The sequence below is a fragment of the Centropristis striata genome, chromosome 3 (assembly GCF_030273125.1).
Source record: "Centropristis striata isolate RG_2023a ecotype Rhode Island chromosome 3, C.striata_1.0, whole genome shotgun sequence".
Classification (NCBI taxonomy): Eukaryota; Metazoa; Chordata; class Actinopteri; order Perciformes; family Serranidae; genus Centropristis; species Centropristis striata.
The window spans coordinates 2,046,277-2,068,300 of NC_081519.1; the positions used below are offsets into that span (position 1 = coordinate 2,046,277).

A 22,024-nucleotide genomic window follows, 5' to 3' on the forward strand; every position below is an offset into this window, starting at 1 on the left:
CAAACACAAAAAAAATCTCCCTTTTATTATGAACATTGTGAGGCATTTGTGCAGCATTCATGCGGTTTCGGATTAATCCTAGGGATTAGTTCCTAACTGAAAATGCTCCAGTTGGAACAGAAACTGTCAATGTGTTATTTAGAAGCTCTGAACAACAAAATACTAAATATTTTCTTTATAGCTTCCATGTTGTTTCCACTTAAAAGCTCACGAACACAACAAAGTCGGAAGAACTTCTTCCCTAATCAGGAAATGGAGCATAAAAGAAGTATGTGAGGCACCATTGGCGTTGGCAGATCTCCAGAGTCTGAGAACCAGTTCAGGATCTCAATCTGAGGCCAATACATTATCTTTCTCCACTTTAACCCTTAATACACTGCAAAAAAAACAACTTGTATTTTTTGGCCACTTTAAATCTCTTAAATCTGCAACTTTTTTCTTGTAGATATGCCAATTTAATCTAGTAAATTTGCAACTGTTTTCTCAAAATATTTTCATTTTTTATTTTGGATATCTGCTGAAGTTACCAAATACGGTTCTTCACCCGATAAAGCAGCTGTTCTCAACCTTGGGGTCGTTCATGTGTTTTAGTCTTTTTGGTCATTTCATGTCTTTTTTTTGGTCATTCTGTGTTTTTTTAAGTCATTTTGTGTCTTTTTTTGGTCATTCTGTGTTTTTTTAAGTCATTTTATGTCTTTTTTTTATCATTTTGTGGTCAATTTGTGTCTTTTTTGGTCATTTTGTTCCTTTTTTTGGTCATTTTTGTGTCTTTTTTTAGTCATTTTGTGTCTTTTTTTTAGTCATTTTGTGTCTTTTTTGTGTCTTTTTTTGGGTCGTTTTGTGTCTTTTTTTGGTCATTTTGTGCCTTTTTGGGTCATTTTGTGTATTTTTTTGGTCATTTTGTTTCGTTTTTTGGTCATTTTGTTTCGTTTTTTTGGTCATTTTGTGTCTTTTTTGGTCATTTTGTTTCCTTTTTTGGTAATTTTGTGTCTTTTTTGGTAGTTTTGTTTCTTTTTTGGGTGATCTGAACTGTGCGTGTGAGATTGTGTTCAGTGAGTGGGGGTCACGGACAACATGCATGTTAAATTGGGGGTCGCGACTCAAAAAGGGTGAGAACTACTGCGATAAAGCGTTAACAGAGACAGGGGACATGTGCTGCATTCAGGTTGTAGAGGAATAGTGGGAAAAATGAACTTCCCTACTGAAAATTGACGTGAAGCACCGTCAAATAAAAAATAGAACAGAAAATAGACTTTGTGGGCAAAAAACTAAAACTCTAAACATGTTTAAAGACTGTTGAATGTTTCCACATTATAGCTGAATGTGCTGGATGTTGGTGCTCCACCTGTTAGCTGCTCAGCAGCTGCTCGCCACATTTCACTGCACACGTATTCTATTATATTATACTTCAGCCGTTTGACCCCGTGTCTTATTTTCACTGTTGCTATGAGTTAAAGCTGATGGAAACAGCTCAGCAGAAGAAGACTCTATCTCAGGATGAGAGGATCAATGATGCTCCGCTGAGCTCAGTGGAGCTCTGAGCTCTGCTTCAGGGTCTCAAACTCGCGGCCCGATGATATTTTGTGGCCCTCATGATGATATTTTGTGGCCCTCACCTTGATATGAAAGTTTAATGTGAGTTTTATATGAATGGCACTTTACCGTGTTGTGTGTGGAAGGTCCCTTTGTTATTCTTTTTGGTAATTTTGTGTCTTTAATATTTTTTTGTCTTTTTTTAATAATTTTGTGTCTTTTTTCTGTGTCAAATTTTAATAATTTTTTGTCTTTTTTTAATAATTTTTTGTCTTTTTTAAATAATGTGTCTTTTTGGTAATTCTGTGTCATTTTTTAATCATTTTGTGTCTTTTTTAAATAATTTTGTCTTTTTTTTAATAATTTTGTGTCTTTTTTTTATAATTTTGTGTCTTTTTTTAATAATGTTTACTTTTTTGTAATTCTGTGTATTTTTTGTTCATTTTTTGTTATTTTGTGTCTTTTTTTAATAATTGTGTCTTTTTTTGGTAATTCTGTGTCATTTGTTTTGGTAATTCTGTGTCTTTTATAATTTTGAGTCTTTAATAATTGTGTCTTTTTTATAATTGTGTGTCTTTTGAAATAATCGTGTGTCTTTTTTAATAATTTTGTGTCTTTTTTTGGTAATTCTGTGTCTTTTTTAAATAATTGTGTGCCTTTTTAATAATTTTGTGTCTTTTTAAAATAATTTTGTTTCTTTTTTTTAAAGCAATTTTGTATCTTTTTTTGTGTCATTTTGTGTCTTTTAAAAAAATAATTTTGTGTCGTTTTTGGTCATTTTGTTTCTTTTTTAAGTAATTTAGTTTTTTTCTGTCATTTTGTGTCTTTTTTGGTCATGTTGTCTTTTTGGGGTCATTGTGTCTTTTTTTTTAATAATTTTGTGTCTTTTTTGGTAATTGTGTGTTTTGTGGTCATTTTATGTCTCTTTTGGTAATTTTGTGTCTTTTTTCTGTCATTTTGTGTCTTTTCTTTTGTAATTTTGCCTTTTCTTTTGGTCATTTTGATCCTGCCTCCAGCGGCCCCCAGGTAATTTAAGTTTGAGACCCCTGCTCTAAAGTGACCTGGCTAAGTGTTTTATATTCTATATCTTTGCAATAAATTTATTTCATCATTCAGTCCAGGTTTTCCTCAAATAACTTGTCTTTGATCATCATACAAAAACTATTTTTCTTCATAAAGTATGAAAGGAAAAATGGATATAATCATGTGTTGTAATAAAAGATATTCAAACACACAGCCAGCATGATTAATTAATGGTTAATTAATGCGGGTCATGTTGTGCATTAGAACAGTAGTTCTCCACCTTTTTCGGTCGCGACCCCCAATTTAACATGTATTTTGTCCGCGACCCCCGCTCACTGAACAGAATTTCACGCGCACAGTTCAGATTTAAAAAAAACACAAAATGACCCAAAAAATACATAAAATGACGCAAAAAAAGACACAAATTGTCTAAAATAAGACACAAAATGACCCAAAAATACATAAAATTACCAAAAAAGACACAAAATGACCTAAAAAAAGACACAAAATGATCAAAAAAAGACACAAAATGTCCAAAAAAGACACAAATTGTCGAAAAAAAGACACAAAATGAACAGAAAAAGACGCAAAATTACCAAAAAAGACACAAAATCACCAAAAAAAGACACAAAATTACCAGAAAAGACACCAAATGACCAAAAAAGACACAAAATCACCAAAAAAAGACACAAAATTACCTAAAAACTGACTAAAACACTTTAGCACAGTGGAGACAGAGCTGACTTCCAAAATGATTTGGCGACCCCCAGAAATCATCTCGCGACCCCAATTGGGGTCGGGACCCTAAGGTTGAGAATAGCTGCATTAGAAGGTGTTTATATGTTGAGCATCAAAGGGTTAAATATCTCCTGTACCAGAGAACAGCATGGCACAAAGATCTGCAGCTGGATTCAAACCAGGAATGTTGCAATTAGAGAGTGAGCAGCTTCAACCTGCAGGGAAACTGTTTGTGTGTTCAGATCAGTGACTTTTCCCAGAAAGCCTTTCTGACGCAGGACCAGAGCAGCAAAGCATCCTGGTCCTCATACAGGAAACTGATGAGAACTAAAAATAACTGCTTGAACATGGAGGAAGGTCATGGAACAAGCCTTGAGACGCTTCATCCACATGATCTAAACCACTAAAGGGTCATGCCAAGTGTCGTGAGGGATAATTATGACAAAATGACAAAAAAAAGACAAAATGACCAAAAAGAGACACAAAATGACTTAAAAAAGACACAAAATGACTATAAAAAGAGGCAAAATGACTAAAAAAAGACAAAATGACAAAAGGCACAAAATGATCAAAAAGACACAAAATGATCAAAAAAAGACACAAAATGATCAAAAAAGACACAAAATGATCAAAAAAGACACAAAATGACTAAAAAAAGACACAAAATGACAAAAAAGACACAAAATGACTATGAAAAGACGCAAAATGACTAAAAAAAGACAAAATGACAAAAGACACAAAATGATCAAAAAAAGACACAAAATGATCAAAAAAGACACAAAATGACTAAAAAAAGACACAAAATGACAAAAAAGACACAAAATGACTATGAAAAGACGCAAAATGACTAAAAATAAGACAAAATGAGTAAAAAAAAAAGACACAAAATGACAAAAAAAGACAAAATGACAAAGACATAAAATGATAAAAAAAAAGACAAAAAATAACCAAAAAAAGACACAAAATGATAAAAAAAAGACACAAAATAACAAAAAAAAAAGACACAAAATGATAAAAAAAAGACACAAAATAACCAAAAAAAGACACAAAATGACAAAGACACAAAAAAGGATTAAAAAATGGACAGAACAGCCCAAGACTCCATAGTTAAAACAAGATAAATGAATTATTGAACATGGAGTAGGTCATGGAACAAGCCTTGAGACGCTTCATCCAGATGATCTAAACCACTTTAAAGGTCGTGAGGGATAATTATGAACATTTTGACTTTCAAAGTAAAAGTGTCGTCAGGCACAGCTGAGGACGGTTTGTTGAGTCACAGTGAAGTGATGAGGTCGGCCTGTGAAGTGATGCTGGTTTATGAGGACGATCTGGGAATGACGCCTTCTTTTTCTCCTCTTCCCAATAAGTCTGAAGGATGAAGGTCTGCAGGCCTCGATGGCACCATGGATTTATTTCAGATCTTAGAGAGTTCTGAGCATGAAACTTAACAACCTAAGGCAGGGGTCTCAAACTCGTGGCCCTCCTGATGATATTTTGTGGCCCCCACCTTGATATGAAAGTTTAATGTGAGTTTTATATGAATGGCACTTTACCGTGTTGTGTGTGGAAGGTCCCTTTAATTACTTTTTGGGTAATTTTGTGTCTTGTTTTGGTAATTGTATGTCTTTTTAAAATAATTTTGTGTCTTTTTAAAATAATTTTGTGTCTTTTATAATTGTGTGTCTTTTTTGGTAATTTTGTGTCTTTTATTGGTCATTTTGTGTACTTTTTTGTGTTTGGGTCACAGTGTAGTGTAAACTGAAAATACCTACATACATATATATACATACTTATGTATATTTAAATTCATACACACATGCATCCTTGGAATTTGGGCAAAAGAAGGACTCTGTCCTCTGGAGGATCCTGGACATTGGGACAGTCCTTCCGCTGTCCATGATGTAGAATCCTTCAGATTCAGCTGTTTGAGGATCCTTCCTTGACTTTGGGATGCAACTATTGTCTGGAAGGGGACAAAAGTTTAAAAAAAAACAAACCCTACATGTCCATTTTTAAAGGGTCTTGACCTCTGACTTCAACATATCTGAATAAAAATGTGATCTGTGGGGACACACGAGCCTCTTCTTTACAGACTTTCCCATCCTGGGGTCCCTGAATAATAGTGTGATTTGCATAAATTTCGGTGTGACTGGTAAGTGGAGACCCTTGCAGACTCAATTTAGTTTTTTTGGGTCATTGTCTTTTTTGGTAATTCTGTGTATTTTTTGGTCATTTTTGTGTTTTTGTAATTTTTTGGTCATTTTGTGGGTTTTTTAAATATTTTTTGGTCTTTTTTCTGTCATTTTGTATCTTTTTTTGGTCATTTTGTGTCTTTTTTCTGTCATTTTTTGGTCATTTGATACTGCCTCCAGCTGTAACTACTGACTTCAACATATCTGAATGAAAACGTAACCTGTGGCTATACACGAGCCTCTTCTTTACAGACCGCTCACTTTCCCGTCCTGGAGTCTCTGAATAGAGCGATTTGCATAAATTTGGGTGTGACTGGTAAGTGGAGACTCTTACGGATTCAATGAGCCCAATTTTAATCATGTGATATTAGTTCCACTAAGCCATTTCATTGTAATGAAAGCATCTTGAAACCTGACTACACTGTAACCTCTAGCATAATCTCAGCCTCATGAAACTTAACAACCACTAACTAGAGACCTGGAGCATTCAGAGGACGTGAAGCTTTCCACACTATATTGACAATAAAGGAGTTTCTCAGCAGTTAAGAAATCTCAAATAAATTTGGAAACCAAATCACAGCACAGAGTTTTCTCTGATATTCCTTCAGGTCTTGGTGTCTTATACTGGGCTTACACCAAAAGAAAAACTAAAGTCTCCAGTCCCTGACTAAAAACTGAAAGTTTAAGGTAGTAATCTTCTGTTTCATATCCGTCTTTGAGTCTTTGAGTCTGAGACCATTTGCGGATCCTTCCTTGACTTTAGGATACAGCCATTGTCTGGAAGGGGACAAAAGTAATAAAAAAAAAAACCTACATGGCATTTTTAAAGGACCTGGACCTCTGACTTCAACATATCTGAATGAAAACGTAACCTGTGGGGACAACTTGTGAGACATAATAAAGCCTGAAAATGATCCAATACTCATAATGTTCTACTCCATATTCTCCCTTTATTTAATTTCTATTTCTTCTATTTATCTTCCACTGTTCCCAAACACCCACATGAGGAAAAACCAGCCAGAGTCAACATTTTTTTATTTTGTCACATTTGACAGTTTCAATCTTTTGTTTACAAGCAGTTGAACTCTTTGTTTCAGGCCGTAACCGTTGACAACCGTGGCCACCCGCTTTAACGTCACCCTGATTGGCTACAGTGAGAAATCAATGGACTTGTTGGTTGGGGGATCCGTCGCACATGCTCCGGGCCCTTCAAGTCAAATTAAATAATCACAATAAAAAGTAGGAAAATGAGGCAACAGACAGAATAAGACTCCTTATAAACCAGGTTAATTAATGCATGATGAGCTTTGGTGGCTTCTCTTTACTCTCCAACAACCAGAAACACAAAGCGCACCATGAGCATCTTCTCCCACAGGTCAGGTACAGTATTTATTAAGTGCTAACACAGGGCAGCGTTAATGAGAAAATACTGGAATAAGGCCGCTGTACACTAAACCGTTTTGCCGCGATTCAACAAAGATGCAGAAGAAAAACCTGTTCTGTCGCTTTTTCCCCACGACGATAAAAATCGCATCCGGTAAGAAAAGCTTCAGGATTTATTTTATTATCCATTAGACATGGAGAGGGAATGACGCACAACAAGAGGTATTTTATCTCTTTAACAGCCACAGTAGCACTTGATGGTGTTTCAGAAGAGAGTTGATGAGAAAAGGAAGAGGAGAGACGGCGGAGGACTGGAGATATTGGCGTGATTGATGCAAACTAATACTTATTTTAGATGATTCAGGGTTGAAAAAACAGCCCTCTGCACCTTCCTGACAAACATAAAGCTGCTAAAAGAAGCTTTGGGTCAATGCAAAGTTGTCTGGGGCAGCAAAAGTTTTGCTTGGACCAGAAACGAGTGATTCAACAGCAGCTGCTGGCACATTAAAAGAGTCAGATGTCACCTCAGCGAAGCAAAACAAGGCGTTGGTTCCAAATTTCACCCGTGATCGACACAGGATGCAACTTGGGGAACACATTGCTGAAGCATTTTGATATGAAAGGCTATTTAACAAGGAGAAGAAACAAAGAAAACTGTCTCTGGATCCCTGAAAAGTTGACATTTGGAAGTCCAAAACCCAAAAAATAAAAAGGTGCGCAGAGTGCAACCTGGCCAAACTCTCAAAGTGTTTCCACCCACCGAACCCTGCTACACCTAAACACCAACACCCTTCAAGCCACACCTCCTCCTCCTCCTTCTTCTTCTTCTTCTTCTTCTCTTCTCCAGCTGGACAGGGCGCTCAGTAGCGATAGTGGTCCGGTTTGAAGGGCCCCTCGGTGGGGAGACCCAGGTATTTGGCCTGCTTGTCCGACAGTTTGGTCAGCTTCACGCCCAGTTTGTCCAGGTGGGCGGCGGCCACCTGCTCGTCCAACTGTTGACACAAAGACAGAAAAAGTTTCACGTTAGAGAAAAAATTAATCAAAACCAGGCGGCAACCTCCTGGTCTGAGCAGGGAGGCAAACCAGGAAGTGCATTAAGCTGCATTTTAACGAAAATTCCAGCTCGGGGGCGCTGATGGTGGCTGCAGAAGCATTTTGGTCCATTCATTTCAACGCAAAATGAGAAAACTTCTCACTTGATTCATTACCTCCGAATTTTTTTTTTTTTTAACACTATGGTCTTAATTGCTAGCAAAAAAATCTTCAAGATAATTTGATGTCAATAGTTCTAATAATGGTCCCATTTAGAAGAAAATAGAAGATAAAGAATCATATGATTTGGGGCGGGGCTACCTTTGATTGACAGGTCACTAACAAGGCGAGCCGTCATCAGGAGAGAAGCAGAACAATGCGTATCCACGGCAACGTGTCAATAAAGTTATATATAACGTTATATAGATAGAAAAGAGGATGTTTAGCGGTTTGGTCTCATAACTTTGAGCCTTTCACTGTATTTTCACTTAATGACAGTTTATCTGAACGTTTTGTTCATTAAATGTCTTGTTCAGTGTTTGGTTGGACTAACAGACACTCTAAGGAGTCGCTGCTCAGTTTTCTGAGGTCAGTAACAAACATTTTGTTTTTGTTTTATTGCTAGCCAAAACTAACATCCCAGTTAATGCTCCAGCTAATGCTAACAGTAATTAGCAGCAGCTTCTCTCAGTCAGGTTGAGGTGTAGAGAGGCTGTAGTCAGTGATCAGATCCCTCTCCTCCTCCACAGTCCAAATATGGTCTGCTTCCTGTATCGGAAACAAGATGGCGACGAGTATAACGCTGAACTCGATGCTTCCAACGGGCCACGAACCAACGGGTGACGTCACGGTGACTACATCTATTATTTATACAGTTTATGATCAATACGCAGACACCAGATTCATCTCACTTCTGCTACACATTTTTCCTCCTTGTGGCGTTTTAAAAACTAGAAAAGTTTCCTCAGAGTGCAGATCTCAAGGCTCGTCTCTCTTCCTAAACAAAGAGTTATCCTGAACATCCATATAACTCCAATGCTTACAAAAGCCTTCACATTTTCTTCAGCGACTCTTTCTTACACATTTATTAACTTGAATTTGTCATGCAGGTTTTTCCACGGGTCCACAAAGGGTCATAAACGTTCACGCTTCAAGCCCAAAATCTGACGGGCTCAGCATTATTTCAAAGTAGCATATATGGATTTGTATGGCGATTGGGTCGTTTCTATCCCATTAGACAGGGAGGAGAGTGGAGGAGGACATGTGGGGAAGATTGAGAGACAGACAGTGAGGTTCTGTGGACATAACCCCGCTCCATAAAGCAGCATGCATCTCTTGGCTTTTTGCATTTAAGCACCAAATAAATCTGTAGCGTTCGCCAGCAGCTGCCACTTCCTGTTTCATTTTTTTTTGTATCGCGGATCAAAATTCCTGCCCGTCTTATGAACCCGGCTCTCTTTGATGTATCTGTTCTCTGTACGACGCACTGCAAGAACATAACATCTGGGATTTACAGCTTTAATATTTTCTCTGTGGTCTCCAGGCTTAAGTGAAATGCACTTCATAGCAGGATGACGGTGAAGGAGCTGACAGACACCACATGAGACCAGAGAAATGTAGAGCGTATCGTCTGGTTTGAACCCTCAATACTGAATAGATCTAGTGTTTATTATGCATGAAGAGCACGCCTCACATCATACATATTGGTTTTGCTCCCAAACTACATTTCCATTCTTGCCATTGCTGGAGGTCTTAGATGATAATCAGCCATTTAAATTAAAACAAACAATGAACAGCACGCTGAATGTTAATTTTAAGCAGGATTTAAAATGTCTAAACTACTAAAAAGCCCAGAAAAACGTGCGTAAACACCTGGACTTTACAGAGAATGACTAGGACAGCGGACAGTAGAGAGAACTGTTTGGGGTTCAGGTAAACTTGGGCTCATGTTAACAACTTAAAGGAGGACTGGTTGGGGTCAGGGGTCAGGGTGGTGCAGGTTAAGGTAAGGGGGACACATATCGGCGGGGGACAGACTTTAACACCGGTAAGACACCCGGCTTATAAAAGAGACCGGCTTTTATTTACTAAAATTCATTTTTACCAGGGCCAGGACTTTAATGCATTAATTAAGATTAATTAATTACACAAAAATTAACACGTTAAAATTTTTTTGTACTGTTCTCATTTTAATCTCACTTATTTTTGCACGGCGGAACGTTTCTCACTGGATGAGTTTCAGGCGGACCGATTATACTGGAGCACCAACTAGCGTTGATGAGTTGAGACAACAACAAACCACAGTGAACATGAAGGAAGAAGCTGATGAGACCTTTGGTTGGCCCCGTGGATGATGGGACATTTAGTTACTAAAAACCAACGGATGGAAGCGTCCATAAGAGCATGGTTGTGTTGCTAGGCAACAAGGAATTCACATATCACCATAGCAGCACATCCAGCCTCAAGTATCACCTCAATGCTAAACATATAGCAGCTAGCGGCTAGTGTGCTAGCTAGCGTGGATTGTGTTTTACTTCAAAAACCAAAGTATTCTAGTTTACAGAAGGTCTACCTACCTATAGGCTACCTGGATTTATGAAATGTTCTATATTTATTAATATGCTATTGCTACACTTAATGGCAAAAATTGCACTGGTCTGTTGGACTTGAACAAAAATAAACAATATTTTTGTTGCTTAGGCTTATGTATTGAGTCATTATTCAATGGTATACTAAAAATCCATGTGAAAAAAATTACTTCTCACTGTTCTCAGGTTAAATATTTGTATACGATTAAAATGCGATTAATTTTGATTAATTCATTACAAAGCCTCTAATTAATTAAATCCTTTTTTTAATCGAGTCCTGGCCCTAGTTTTTACACCCGGTTACTAAATGAGGCCGGTCATTAATAGGGGCCCAGCTTTAAATTGAGGAAAAACTGTTATTAATGCATAGAAAAGTTATGAGGCAGCCTCCGTCACATATCTTCCTGCCTGCAGCGCTCAAAAAAAATAAAAATAAAAACGTCTTTTTCTAACAAGCGTTGCACCTGGTGGAAAACCGTTCCTGCTGGTTTTTTGTCTTTAGTGATAATAATATGAAACATAAAGCCCATGAGGTCATCATTTCTGCCTTTGTACTACTTTCCCATGCTGGTCCAAGTTTTTATATCGTGTTGTATCACCAGATGGGCTTTATGAACGGCGTTGTAAGAGGCTTGAATGCCAACTTGTGTGAAATTGTGATGCTGTGCTGCATAAAACACAAAGTGTTTTCACAGAGCGGCTGCTGACCTTCTTGGGCAAGAAGTAGACTCCAACGGGGTATTTGGCGGTGTTCGTCCACAACTCGATCTGAGCCAGAACCTGCAGGAAAAGACACAATGAGACGGTTTCATGAAGCAGACTGGACAAAACTATAGAGCAACGTTATTATAGCTAACTATAGAAAACTAGAGAAATAACGGGAACTAGAATTGAAAAAACATTTTCGTTAACTGAAATAAAAAATAAAAACACGTTTTTTAAAAAACGATAACTAACTAAAGCTGTATTTTGTGGTTACAAAACTAACTAAAAACTAAAATTATAGTGAAAATGTCCTTAGTTTTCGTCTTTGTCAACTTTTTTCATACGTAAACCTTTTTGGTTGATATGAAATCTGTTTCATCTATCTGGTTTTATGACTTAACTTATTGGGGCTGAGATGGATCAGACAAAGGAAATAAAGGAAATATTCACAATAAATGTTTCCTTTATTTCCTTTGTCTTCCTTATTGAATCTGGCACCAAACAAATACCCCATTACAAAAAAAACTAATACTAAAACTAATAAAAACTAAACTAGAACTAAGCATTTTCCAGAAAATAAAAACTAACTTAAACTAGCAAACTCACTCTAAAAACTCATTAAAACTAAGTGAATTTGAAAACAAAAAACATCACAACAAAATGAAAACTAATGAAAAAAACAAAATTATAACCTTGCTATAGAGTCATTAACCCAGTAAACTGAACATCATGCTGCTGAAGATCTTCCAGGCATCACAGGAGCTCTGTTTGTTACCTGGTTGGTGAAGGAGTTGCTCATGACGAAGGACGGGTGTCCCATGGCACAGCCCAGGTTGACCAGCCGGCCCTCGGCCAGGACGATGACGTGGCGGCCGCTCTTCAGACGGAAACGATCCACCTGAAGAGGAGAAGAAGAGGTAGTAGAAGAAGAGGTAGAAGAAGAAGAAGGAGGAGAAGAAGTAGAAGAAGAAGTAGAAGAAGAAGTAGAAGAAGTAAAAGAAGAAGTAGTAGAAGAAGTAGAAGTAGAAGAAGAAGAAGAAGAAGATAAGATACACTTAATTGTCCTTATAAAATTTGTCTTGGACTCCAATACTGTCATATAAAAAACTGCTGTACAGTAATACCAGTCCAGGTACAGACAATACATACATATAGGCCACATATACACAGTATACAAGAAACAGTGCAATGCACATATACATACACCCGCCCAACCCCTCCCTCGCCCACTGTATTATACCACGGTCTAGCCTGGCTAACACCAGACTAATCACAAATGAGATATAGTCTGGAAACCAGCCGTTCATTTCTCCGTAGAGGAGGCGTGGTTTACGATCCTCCAGAGCCGTTTATTGGACGCTTAGAATGTCTATCAAAGCGTCTGTAGGTAGCTCTTAGCCAATCAGATCAGTTATACCAGATGACGTAGTAGAGCGACAGAAATTGATGTTTACATAGCCAGACTAGCCCTCTAGCATCTCTACTTTGAGGCTAAAATGCTCAATTCTGCTTCTGCAACGTTTTTCTGCAGCATGTTCACATTCAGCCACACACATCCACTGATTTTATGGGCAATAGTCAAGCTGCTGCGGGTCTCTGGGGGCTCCGCTGTCCCCCGGCTCGGAGCCAGATCACCGCCGTTACGGTAGCGGGGCTAGTAGCTGGGCTAGTAGCTGGGCTAGTAGCGGCGCTAGTTGGTAGATTAGTAGATTAGACTTTTCCCAAATCCTGTCAGAAGCAAGGCTAAAAAACATCCTTTTTCGTGGTGAAACAGGTGTAAAGTCAAACGTTCTTTCTCTTAAATCAACTTTTGCTCTAAACTATTTAAAACACCATCTACAGCTAAAGAGAATTTCACGTCTGCTGCAGCCATGTTGGATCCGTAAGAAAACTACAAAACTACAAGCTTCCGTCTGTCCAGGAGTACGCGTCATCGTCTTGCCGTCCCTCCCCGCTCTGTGATTGGATCCTAAAACAGGGCTAAGAAACGGCTCTAGTTGCCAGACTGCCTGGAGGTTCGAAATTAAATTTAAGCGTACAAAGCAGTCTGGGTATACCCAGGCTAGCACGGGTCATGATCAATAGTACAATTACACAAGAGCTGAATTCTGTAGCTCCCCTCTCTAACATCACTCTGTTTGTGAGAGTGTGTCGACTGAGCAACAACACACATTAGAAAAAAAAGCTAAATTCTGATAGAAGCCTGAGGAAGGTTGAAACCGACCCGTTGAGGTTTTCCTACCTGAGGCTTGATGTTGATCTTCTCAGCAGCGTTCTTGATGAGCCAGTTCATGTCGATCTCACAGTCAAAGTGTCCGATGTTGCAGACGATGGCGTCGTCCTTCATGTTCTCAAAGTGACTGAAACGCACAAACACAATCATTAGCATGCAAATGTTCTTTGCAAAATTAGAAAAAAAAACCCGACTGGGTGATGCAGAGCAGACTTCTGCCTGCGTGCACACACATCATTTATTTCCCAGCCATTTACTGAAGAAAGCAATGACTCAACATTTAAAAATGATTCTGTTGCCAGAATCAAACATGAACCTTGTGATTTTGAACAGTTGCATAAGGTGACTGCTGCACCTAATTGAGATTGCCTCAGTCTGTTGCTGAGATTTGACATGAAGTAGCACATTTTAACCACCCACACTGGTCTGTTCAGTGTTTACTTCAGCTTGGTTGGCACTTCCTGTTCTTTTTTTATTCTATTGGGGACAGCTCAGACATTAACCAGAAAGAGGTGCTCTCTCCAAATTAAAAATATGTTCGGTTCCTGATGGAGGAATGGAAAGCAGACTTCTTTTTGCCACAGCTGACAAAAAAATACATACTTCTTTCTGCAGATCAATAGCAGTGGTCTGCTCTTAAGAAATTAAATAAAAATATTTTTTTAAAAAAAAGGGGTTTAAAGTTTTCGTTGTCTTAGGCACTATTACACTACTATGGATTTTTTTTTGTTTATTATATTTCTCAAGTCTGTCTGTGTGGCAACGATAGGAGATATTTTTACAGAACAATAACAAACAGTTCTCCTGAACTACAGGGGCAATAATGTGCATAAAGCAACAGGGAGTTTAATAGGATGTTTTCATGTGATAAAATCTAGGAGACTGACACGCTCTGGTTTCTCTTTATGTCATTTTGTGTCTTTTATTGGTCATTTTGTTTCTTTTTTGGGTGATCTGAACTGTGCGTGTGAGATTGTGTTCAGTGAGCGGGGGTCGCGGACAACATGCATGTTAAATTGGGGGTCGCGACTCAAAAAGGTTGAGAACTACTGCTTTAAAATACTAAAATAATAGTTTATCATGTAGTGCATTACTTAGTGATTGTTTGTTATTGTGTGTCATCAGTTTTTGTATGTAAATTGAATCATTTGTTAAGTGTTGAAGTAATATTCATTAATAAACCAGTTCATTGGCTTAATTAGTTGATATTTCCAAGTAAAATGTAATTGAGGGACATCAGTGAATCTGATATTTACTTGTGTATTTTCATTAAAAAAAAACAAGTGGTTCTATTAATAAATATGACTTAGAAACAGCCTGAGTAAAGATTACAAACACTTTGTGTGGAAAAACTTGTCTAGCTTTTTTAAAGTAAATATCACTCCATTTTTTTCAGTGCACACATTGTTGGTGAGAGTATCACTCTAGTCCTCTATGTGTTGTAGAGTCCCAGTGCAGACTACCACCGTTCTCTCTCTGCCACCTTATGACACAGCTGCAACACAACAGTTGGGCTGCAACGCCTCAAGGGGCATTAGAATAAAGAATTTTATTGCTATAACTTGCAATAATATGAACACTACCCAGTAAGAACATTTCCATGCAGGGTCCAAGGGGGAAAAATGCTGAGCAAAACTTTTAATACGAGGAGGAAACTCCAGCTCCAAGATAAAGAAATAAAAACAATCTCTGCGAACCAAAAAAAATGACTTCTATGCAAATATTTGCTGGGAACTCTGAGTTAACAATTATGCAACATGAATGAAATTTCCCTACAAACCAGCTTGTGTCAGACCACTGGCGCCATCTAGTGTTCAAAGCTCTGCAACAGTTATTTAACTATGGAGTCTTGAGCTATTTTGTTCCATTTTTTAATTCTTTTCATGCCTTTGTAAGTTATTTTGTGTCTTTTTTAGGTCATTTTGTGTCTTTTTTAGGTCATTTTGTGTCTTTTTTTAGGTCATTTTGTGTCTTTTTTTAGGTCATTTTGTGTCTTTTTTTAGGTCATTTTGTGTCTTTTTTAGTCCTTTAGTCCAACATAAAATGTGCTTTTGAATCTTTTTTTTACTTTCAAAACACTATCATGCTCAATAAAGAATTTTAAATGTTGCAAATGTGACCAAAGGTGTCAAATCTAACATCACATCTAGCAACACAACAGTTGGGCTGCAACGCCTCAAGGGGCATTATAATAAAGAATTGTATTGCTATAACTTGCAATAAGACGAACACTATCCTGTCAGCCATAGAGAAAAGTGATATAACCTCCTTGTTAAAAAGCATATTGAGTTTCTGATGGAGGAATGGAAAGCCAACTTATCACAGCTGACATTAAATACAGCAGACACATAGCAGTGGTCTGCTCTTAGTAATGAACATTCACCACAACTTTGTTTACTATTAAAGAGCAGGGTTCATGCAGTTTAACTTTCACCACATCTAAAATAAAACCTCCAGTACAACTGCAGGAAATAAAGTTTGCAGAATTCATTTATAGCCACAGCAATCAATTTGAACTGCTGGTAAAATAAAAAAGAGAATTTATATTAACTTCTTTTACTTTCTCTTTTACTTCAAAGGCTTCTCTGCATCTGGCATGAGACGCCAGGAGGAAAAATGATGCGATGGTTTCAGATATTAAAGAATATTTTTGGTTTACACGAGTGATTGTGTACACGAAACATCAGATTATGTTGAAAATTAACCCTTTATCAGTGAAGAACTATATTTGGTAACTTCAGTGGGTATCAAAACAGGGTCCCCATGTCTCTGTTTGGTCGTAGAACCACATGGATTTCTTCCAGCTAATCAACAAAAATCAGTCTTCGTCACAGATGGTGACACCATGACATCTGACTAATCAGCATAATAATATAATATTAACTTTATTGACCTGGACCTGCAATGTAAAAATGAAAAATTTGGGGGGAAAAATCTGCAAGAAACAGTCGTACTCTAGTAAATTTGCAACTTTTTTCTCAAAATATTACAAATGTACTAGATTAAAGTGGCAAATCTACAAGAAAAATGTGCAGATTTACGAGATTTAAAGTGGTGAATCTGCGAGAAAAAAGTTGTTTTTCCCACTTTTCTCATAAATCTGCGATTTTTTTCACGCAGATTTGCCACTTTAAATCTCTTAAATCTGCACCTTTTTTCTTGTAGATTTGCCACTTTAATCTAGTAAATTTGCAACTTTTTTTCTCAAAATATTAAAGTGGCAAATCTGCGCGAAAAAAGTCGCAGATTTATGAGAAAAAAGTGGGGGAAAAAGCAACTTTTCACGCAGATTTGCCACTTTAAATCTCTTAAATCTGCACCTTTTTTCTTGTAGATTTGCCACTTTAATCTCGTAAACTTTTTTCTCAAAATATTACCCCCCCTCCCCTGGGTCCGTATATTTTTTTTTTGTTTGTTTTTTACACATTCTGGCTGTTTGTAATATCCTCCAATATTCTCTAGGGTTGAAAATTGGAATGAGTGTCCTATTAAGGGTTAAGCATATTTCAATTTCAAGCATAATCTTTTGATACGTGTCAGTTTAGTTGTAGTAGAAACATCAGAGCTGGTGACTTACTGTCCCAGGATGATGTCCTCACAGCCGGTGGTGGTGACGAAGATGTTTCCTTCCTTAGAAGCCTCGTCCATGGTGGTGACCTCGTAACCTGCAGAGGAAGAGGAGACGTTTTACTTTTTAATTCTCAAATAATGGATGATTCTCTTGAAGCCAGTCTAAGTTCTGTCTGTGAAGATTATAAGGACATATTTTATTACACTAAATATATTTCACTTTTATATAAATGAATATAGCCATAATGAGGCACAAGTCATTGTTTTGTGTTAAAATAATATTTTCTATATTTTTAAACATTTTTTTGATTCACAAATTCATTACCGTCCAGATAAGAATGTCATGCTTTCCCCACACTTATACATTTATTTTTTATAAAGTTTAATATTTATTGTATACATTTGTTTAAAAATGTATAATTTAACAGAATATAATTAAACAATGGTTTTTAACAATGTATAATGAACAAAATCTGGATGGAAATTGATGAGAAAAAAATGGTTAAATGTTACGGTAATGATAGAATCATTTGCATTAAAATATGTGTATATTTTAATAAAATACATTTTAGTGATACCAGCTACCTTTGAGCATATTTAAGTGTTTGCCAAAGGAAAAAAACAAAACAAAAACCTTTTTAATTGAAAAATGTGTTACGGTAATGATTTTTGCCAACAGTGTCTCTAAAAATGTCAGAAAATAGCTTAACCCATAAGAACCCACACCCACTTATCCATAAAGGAAAGTTATGGGGGATATATCACAGTTAGTAATTTTATGTTTATATTATGATTAGTAATTTTGTGTCCAAGTAATTTAGTCTTTTTCTGTGTCATTTTTAAGTAATTTAGTTTTTCTGTCATTTTGCGTCTTTTTTTTGTAATTTTGTGTCTTTAAGTAATTTAGTTTTTTCTGTCATTTTGCGTCTTTTTTTTAAGTAATTTTGTGTCTGTCATTTTGTGTCTTTTTTTTGTGTAATTTTCTGTCATTTTGTGTCTTTTCTTAAAGTCATTTTGTGTCCTTTTTGGTAATTTTGTGTCTTTAAGTAATTTAGTTTTTTTTTCTGTCATTTTGTGTCTTTTTTTTAAGTAATTTTGTGTGTCTTTTTTGTGACTTTAAGTAATTTAGTCTTTTTTTGTTGTAATTTTGGTCCTTTTGATACTGCCTCCAGCGGCCCCCAGGTAATTTGAGTTTGAGACCCCTGTTCTACAATATTTAAAGTGTTTGTTACATGGGTGTCACCGTGGGTTATTATGGGTTAAAATTTTAAAAAATAGATAATAAATTCATATTAAACAGTGACTATAGATTGTATTTGTTATAAAGGGTCAAAGAAGATATGTATTCAATGCTCTTGGATCACCAAAATAATGGGTGTCGTATTGACAAGAGAACCCTGATTTCTGCATTTTTCCCCCCATTTAATGGTGTTCAATGTGTGTCTTTTTTGTGACTTTTTAAAGTAATTTAGTTTTTTTTCTGTCATTTTGTGTCTTTTTTTAGTAAATTTGTGTCTTTAAGTAATTTATTTTTTTTTCTGTCATTTTGTTTCTTTTTTTAAGTAATTTATTTTTTTTTCTGTCATTTTGCGTCTTTTTTTAGTAATTTTGTGTCTTTTTTAAGTAATTTAGTTTTTTTTCTGTCATTTTGTGTCTTTTTTTTAAGTAATTTTGTGTCTTTTTTGGTAATTTTGTGTCTTTTTTAAGTCATTTTGTGTGTCTTTTTTGTGACTTTTTAAAGTAATTTAGTTTTTTCCTGTCATTTTGTGTCTTTATTTAAAGTAATTTTGTGTCTTTTTTGGTCATTTTGTGTCTTTAAGTCATTTTGTGACTAAGTAATTTAGTTTTTTTTCTGTCATTGTGTCTTTTTTTGTAATTTTGGTCATTTTGATACTGCCTCCAGCGGCCCCCAGGTAATTTGAGTTTGAGACTCTGTTCTACAATATTTAAAGTGTTTGTTACATGGGTGTCACCGTGGGTTCTTATGGGTTAAAATTTTAAAAAATAGATAATAAATTCATATTAAACAGTGACTATAGATTGTATTTGTTATAAAAGGGTCAAAGAAAATATGTATTCAATGCTCTTGGATCACCCAAATAATGGGCGGCGTATTGACAAGAGAACCCTGATTTCTGCTATTTTTTCCCCATTTAATGACTTCTGATGAAACTTAATTTCTGTCATTGATACACGGTTGATCACCCACCCTCCATGGCGGCCTGCAGGGCGTTGATGGGGTCGATCTCCGTGACGATGACGCGAGCTCCGAAGCCTCGCAGGGCCTGGACGCAGCCTTTGCCCACGTCCCCGTAGCCCGCCACCACCGCCACTTTACCCGCGATCATCACGTCGGTGGCTCTCTTGATGCCGTCGATCAGACTCTCCCTGCAGCCGTACAGGTTGTCGAACTTGCTCTGCGGGGAGCGAGAGGAACGGAAAATAATGTTTTAGTACAGATTTCTGAGGTTCCCACTGAGGGCCCCGTGTCGGATTATCAGGTTTTTACATAAATTTCCATAAGTCAGAGTATTCCCATGACCTCCACTTCAGAGACATATTTGACTAAGTTTTAGAAATATTCTACTGCCAGTTGTTTATTCAACAAATGGCAGATTATTCAAAAAGATCTACTCAGAGCCAGCTTTCAGGTTGAATCCTTCAGGAGCAAAACAGGACAAGCTCCTCATCTTACCTTTTTTGTTGACTCATAACTTAGACTGGCTTCATGAGAATCATCCATATAAGCACGTCTGAAGATTATAAGGACATACTTTATTAAACTAAATATATTTCACTTTCATGTGAGTGAAGAATATAGCCATAATGAGGCACAATTCATTTAATGTGTTAAAATAATATTTTCTATATTTTTAAACATATTTTTGATTCACAATTTCATTACCGCAATGCATCCAGATAAAAATGTCATGGTTTCCCCCCACACTTATATAGAATAAATATTTAATAAATTTATAAAAAATAAATACACATTTGTTTAAAAATGTATAATTTAACAGAATATAATCAAACATAATGGTTTTAACAATGTATAAAGAACAAAATCTGAATGGAAATTGATGAAAATTGGTTAAATGTTACAGTAATGATAGTTATAATGAATTGTTTGCATTAAAATATGTGTATATTTTAATAAAATACATTTTGTGATAACAGCTTGAGCATATTTAAGTGCTTGCCAAAGAAAAGAAAAAAAGAAAAAAACTCATTGTTTTTTTATTTCTATTTAAAAATGTCTTACGGTAATGAATTTTGTCTCTAAAAATGTCAGAAAATACCTTTAAAAAAAATGTTCAAATAGATAATAAATTCATATTAAACAGTGACTTTAGACTGTATTAGTTATAAAGGGTCAAAGAAAATATGTATTCAATCTCTTGGATTGTTGCTCTGAGCTGCATCATGTTCATGAGAATCACCCTGATGTTGAGGATTTAACACTTTTCTTTCATTTAGGAATAGTTCTGATATGAAGCAGCTGAAGTGGACTGAAGGTGGAGGCGTCTCACCTTTGTGACGGAGTCGTTGACGTTGATGGCGGGCACCTTCAGCTCGCCCTTCTTCATCATCTTGTAGAGGTTGTGGACGCCTGTAGTCGTCTCCTCAGACAAACCACGGATACCTGAAAACACAAGGTGCTGACTAATGAAAACACAGGAACAGACAGTGGAAACAGACAGTTCTCCTGAATAAAAGGGGAAGAAATGGACTCTGTGCAGAAAGCAACAGTCAGTTTAATAAGACGTGGTCTCAGGGTTTGTACACTGTAGCAGTGGTCAACTCTCTCTCAACTCAACTTTATTTGTAAAGCACTTTAAAAACAACAGCCGCAACTAAGTGCTGTACATACTACATCAGGGGTGGTCAACCTGTGGCTCCAGAGCCTCATGTGGCTCTTTAGGCCGCCTGCAGGGGCTGAGACAAAATAAATTTTATACATACACTACCGGTCAAAAGTTTTAGAACACCCCAATTTTTCCAGTTTTTTATTGAAATTCTAGCAGTTCAAGTCAAATGAACAGCTTGAAAGGGTCCAAAGGTAAGTGGTGAACTGCCAGAGGTAAATAAAAAAAGGTAAGCTTAACCAAAACTGGAAAATAATGTACATTTCAGAATTATACAAGTAGGCCTTTTTCAGGGAACAAGAAATGGGTTAACAACTTAACTCTATGGAGTCTTGGGCTATTTTGTCCATTTTTGAATTCTTTTCATGTCTTTGTAAGTCATTTTGTGTCTTTTTTTGGTCATTTTGTGTCTTTTGGTGTCTTTTTTTGGTCATTTTGTGTCTTTCTTTAGTCCTTTAGTCCAACATAAAATGTGATTTTGAATCTTTTTTTTTTACTTTCAAAACACTATCATGCTCAATCAAGAATTTTAAATGTTGCAAATGTACATTAATTTCAGAGTACACTGAGACATTAAACTGCATCATTTTCAATTAAATTCTGGAAAAGTTGTTGCGTTCTAAAACTTTTGACCAGTCGTGTATTTTTACATTAAAATGTTCATTTATCAATGGTGTAGACCAAAAGCTATTTGGTGCTTTGTAAGCTAAAATGTGCTTCATAGCTTACAAAAGTCTCCGGCCCGGCGGCTAAACCTTTAAGTTTAAGCCAACTTTGAGTTTAGTTTCGAGTTCCCCGAGATAGACTAGTGTTCAAAATCATATTAATAAATGCACAATATGACTATTAATAATGTTGGTAGGCTAATTTAGACTTATTAGGCTGTTCAGTTTTCATTTTAGGCTCAATATTAGGTTTGCGGCTCCATTCCGTGATTTTCTCTTTTTTTTTTAGTTAGTAAAGGTTGCCCACCCCTGTACTACATAAACAAGCAAACAATAAAAAAAACAAAACTTAAGTTTCATTGCTTTTAAAAAAAAAAAAAAAAACCCATAAAAACACTAAAACAAGAGCAGAGTCTTATGCGTGGTTGAAAGCCAAGGAATAAAAACAGGTTTTAAGATGGTTAAGATGAGTTTTAAAAATGGTCAAATTCAA

At 36.3% G+C, this 22,024-nt stretch overlaps 1 protein-coding gene and 1 non-coding gene across 2 annotated transcripts in view; both read right to left on the reverse strand.

The window, feature by feature from the left end:
• Nucleotides 1–6,606: 6,606 nt before the first annotated feature.
• ahcy (adenosylhomocysteinase) overlaps nucleotides 6,607–22,024 on the reverse strand; it is a 30,000-nt gene continuing 14,582 nt past the window's right edge. Inside the window, exons 5-11 of the mRNA XM_059329989.1 lie at nucleotides 20,531–20,643; nucleotides 19,210–19,417; nucleotides 17,008–17,095; nucleotides 13,440–13,557; nucleotides 11,973–12,095; nucleotides 11,201–11,272; nucleotides 6,607–7,864 (exon numbers count right to left, since the gene is read on the reverse strand). Coding sequence (XP_059185972.1) covers nucleotides 7,733–7,864; nucleotides 11,201–11,272; nucleotides 11,973–12,095; nucleotides 13,440–13,557; nucleotides 17,008–17,095; nucleotides 19,210–19,417; nucleotides 20,531–20,643 — 854 coding nt within the window. The 3' untranslated portion in view covers nucleotides 6,607–7,732. The remainder of the gene's footprint in view (nucleotides 7,865–11,200; nucleotides 11,273–11,972; nucleotides 12,096–13,439; nucleotides 13,558–17,007; nucleotides 17,096–19,209; nucleotides 19,418–20,530; nucleotides 20,644–22,024) is intronic.
• On the reverse strand, nucleotides 14,834–14,966 carry LOC131969226 (small nucleolar RNA SNORA17). The gene has a single exon (XR_009394108.1). It is a non-coding gene; the product is annotated as a small nucleolar RNA SNORA17 (small nucleolar RNA).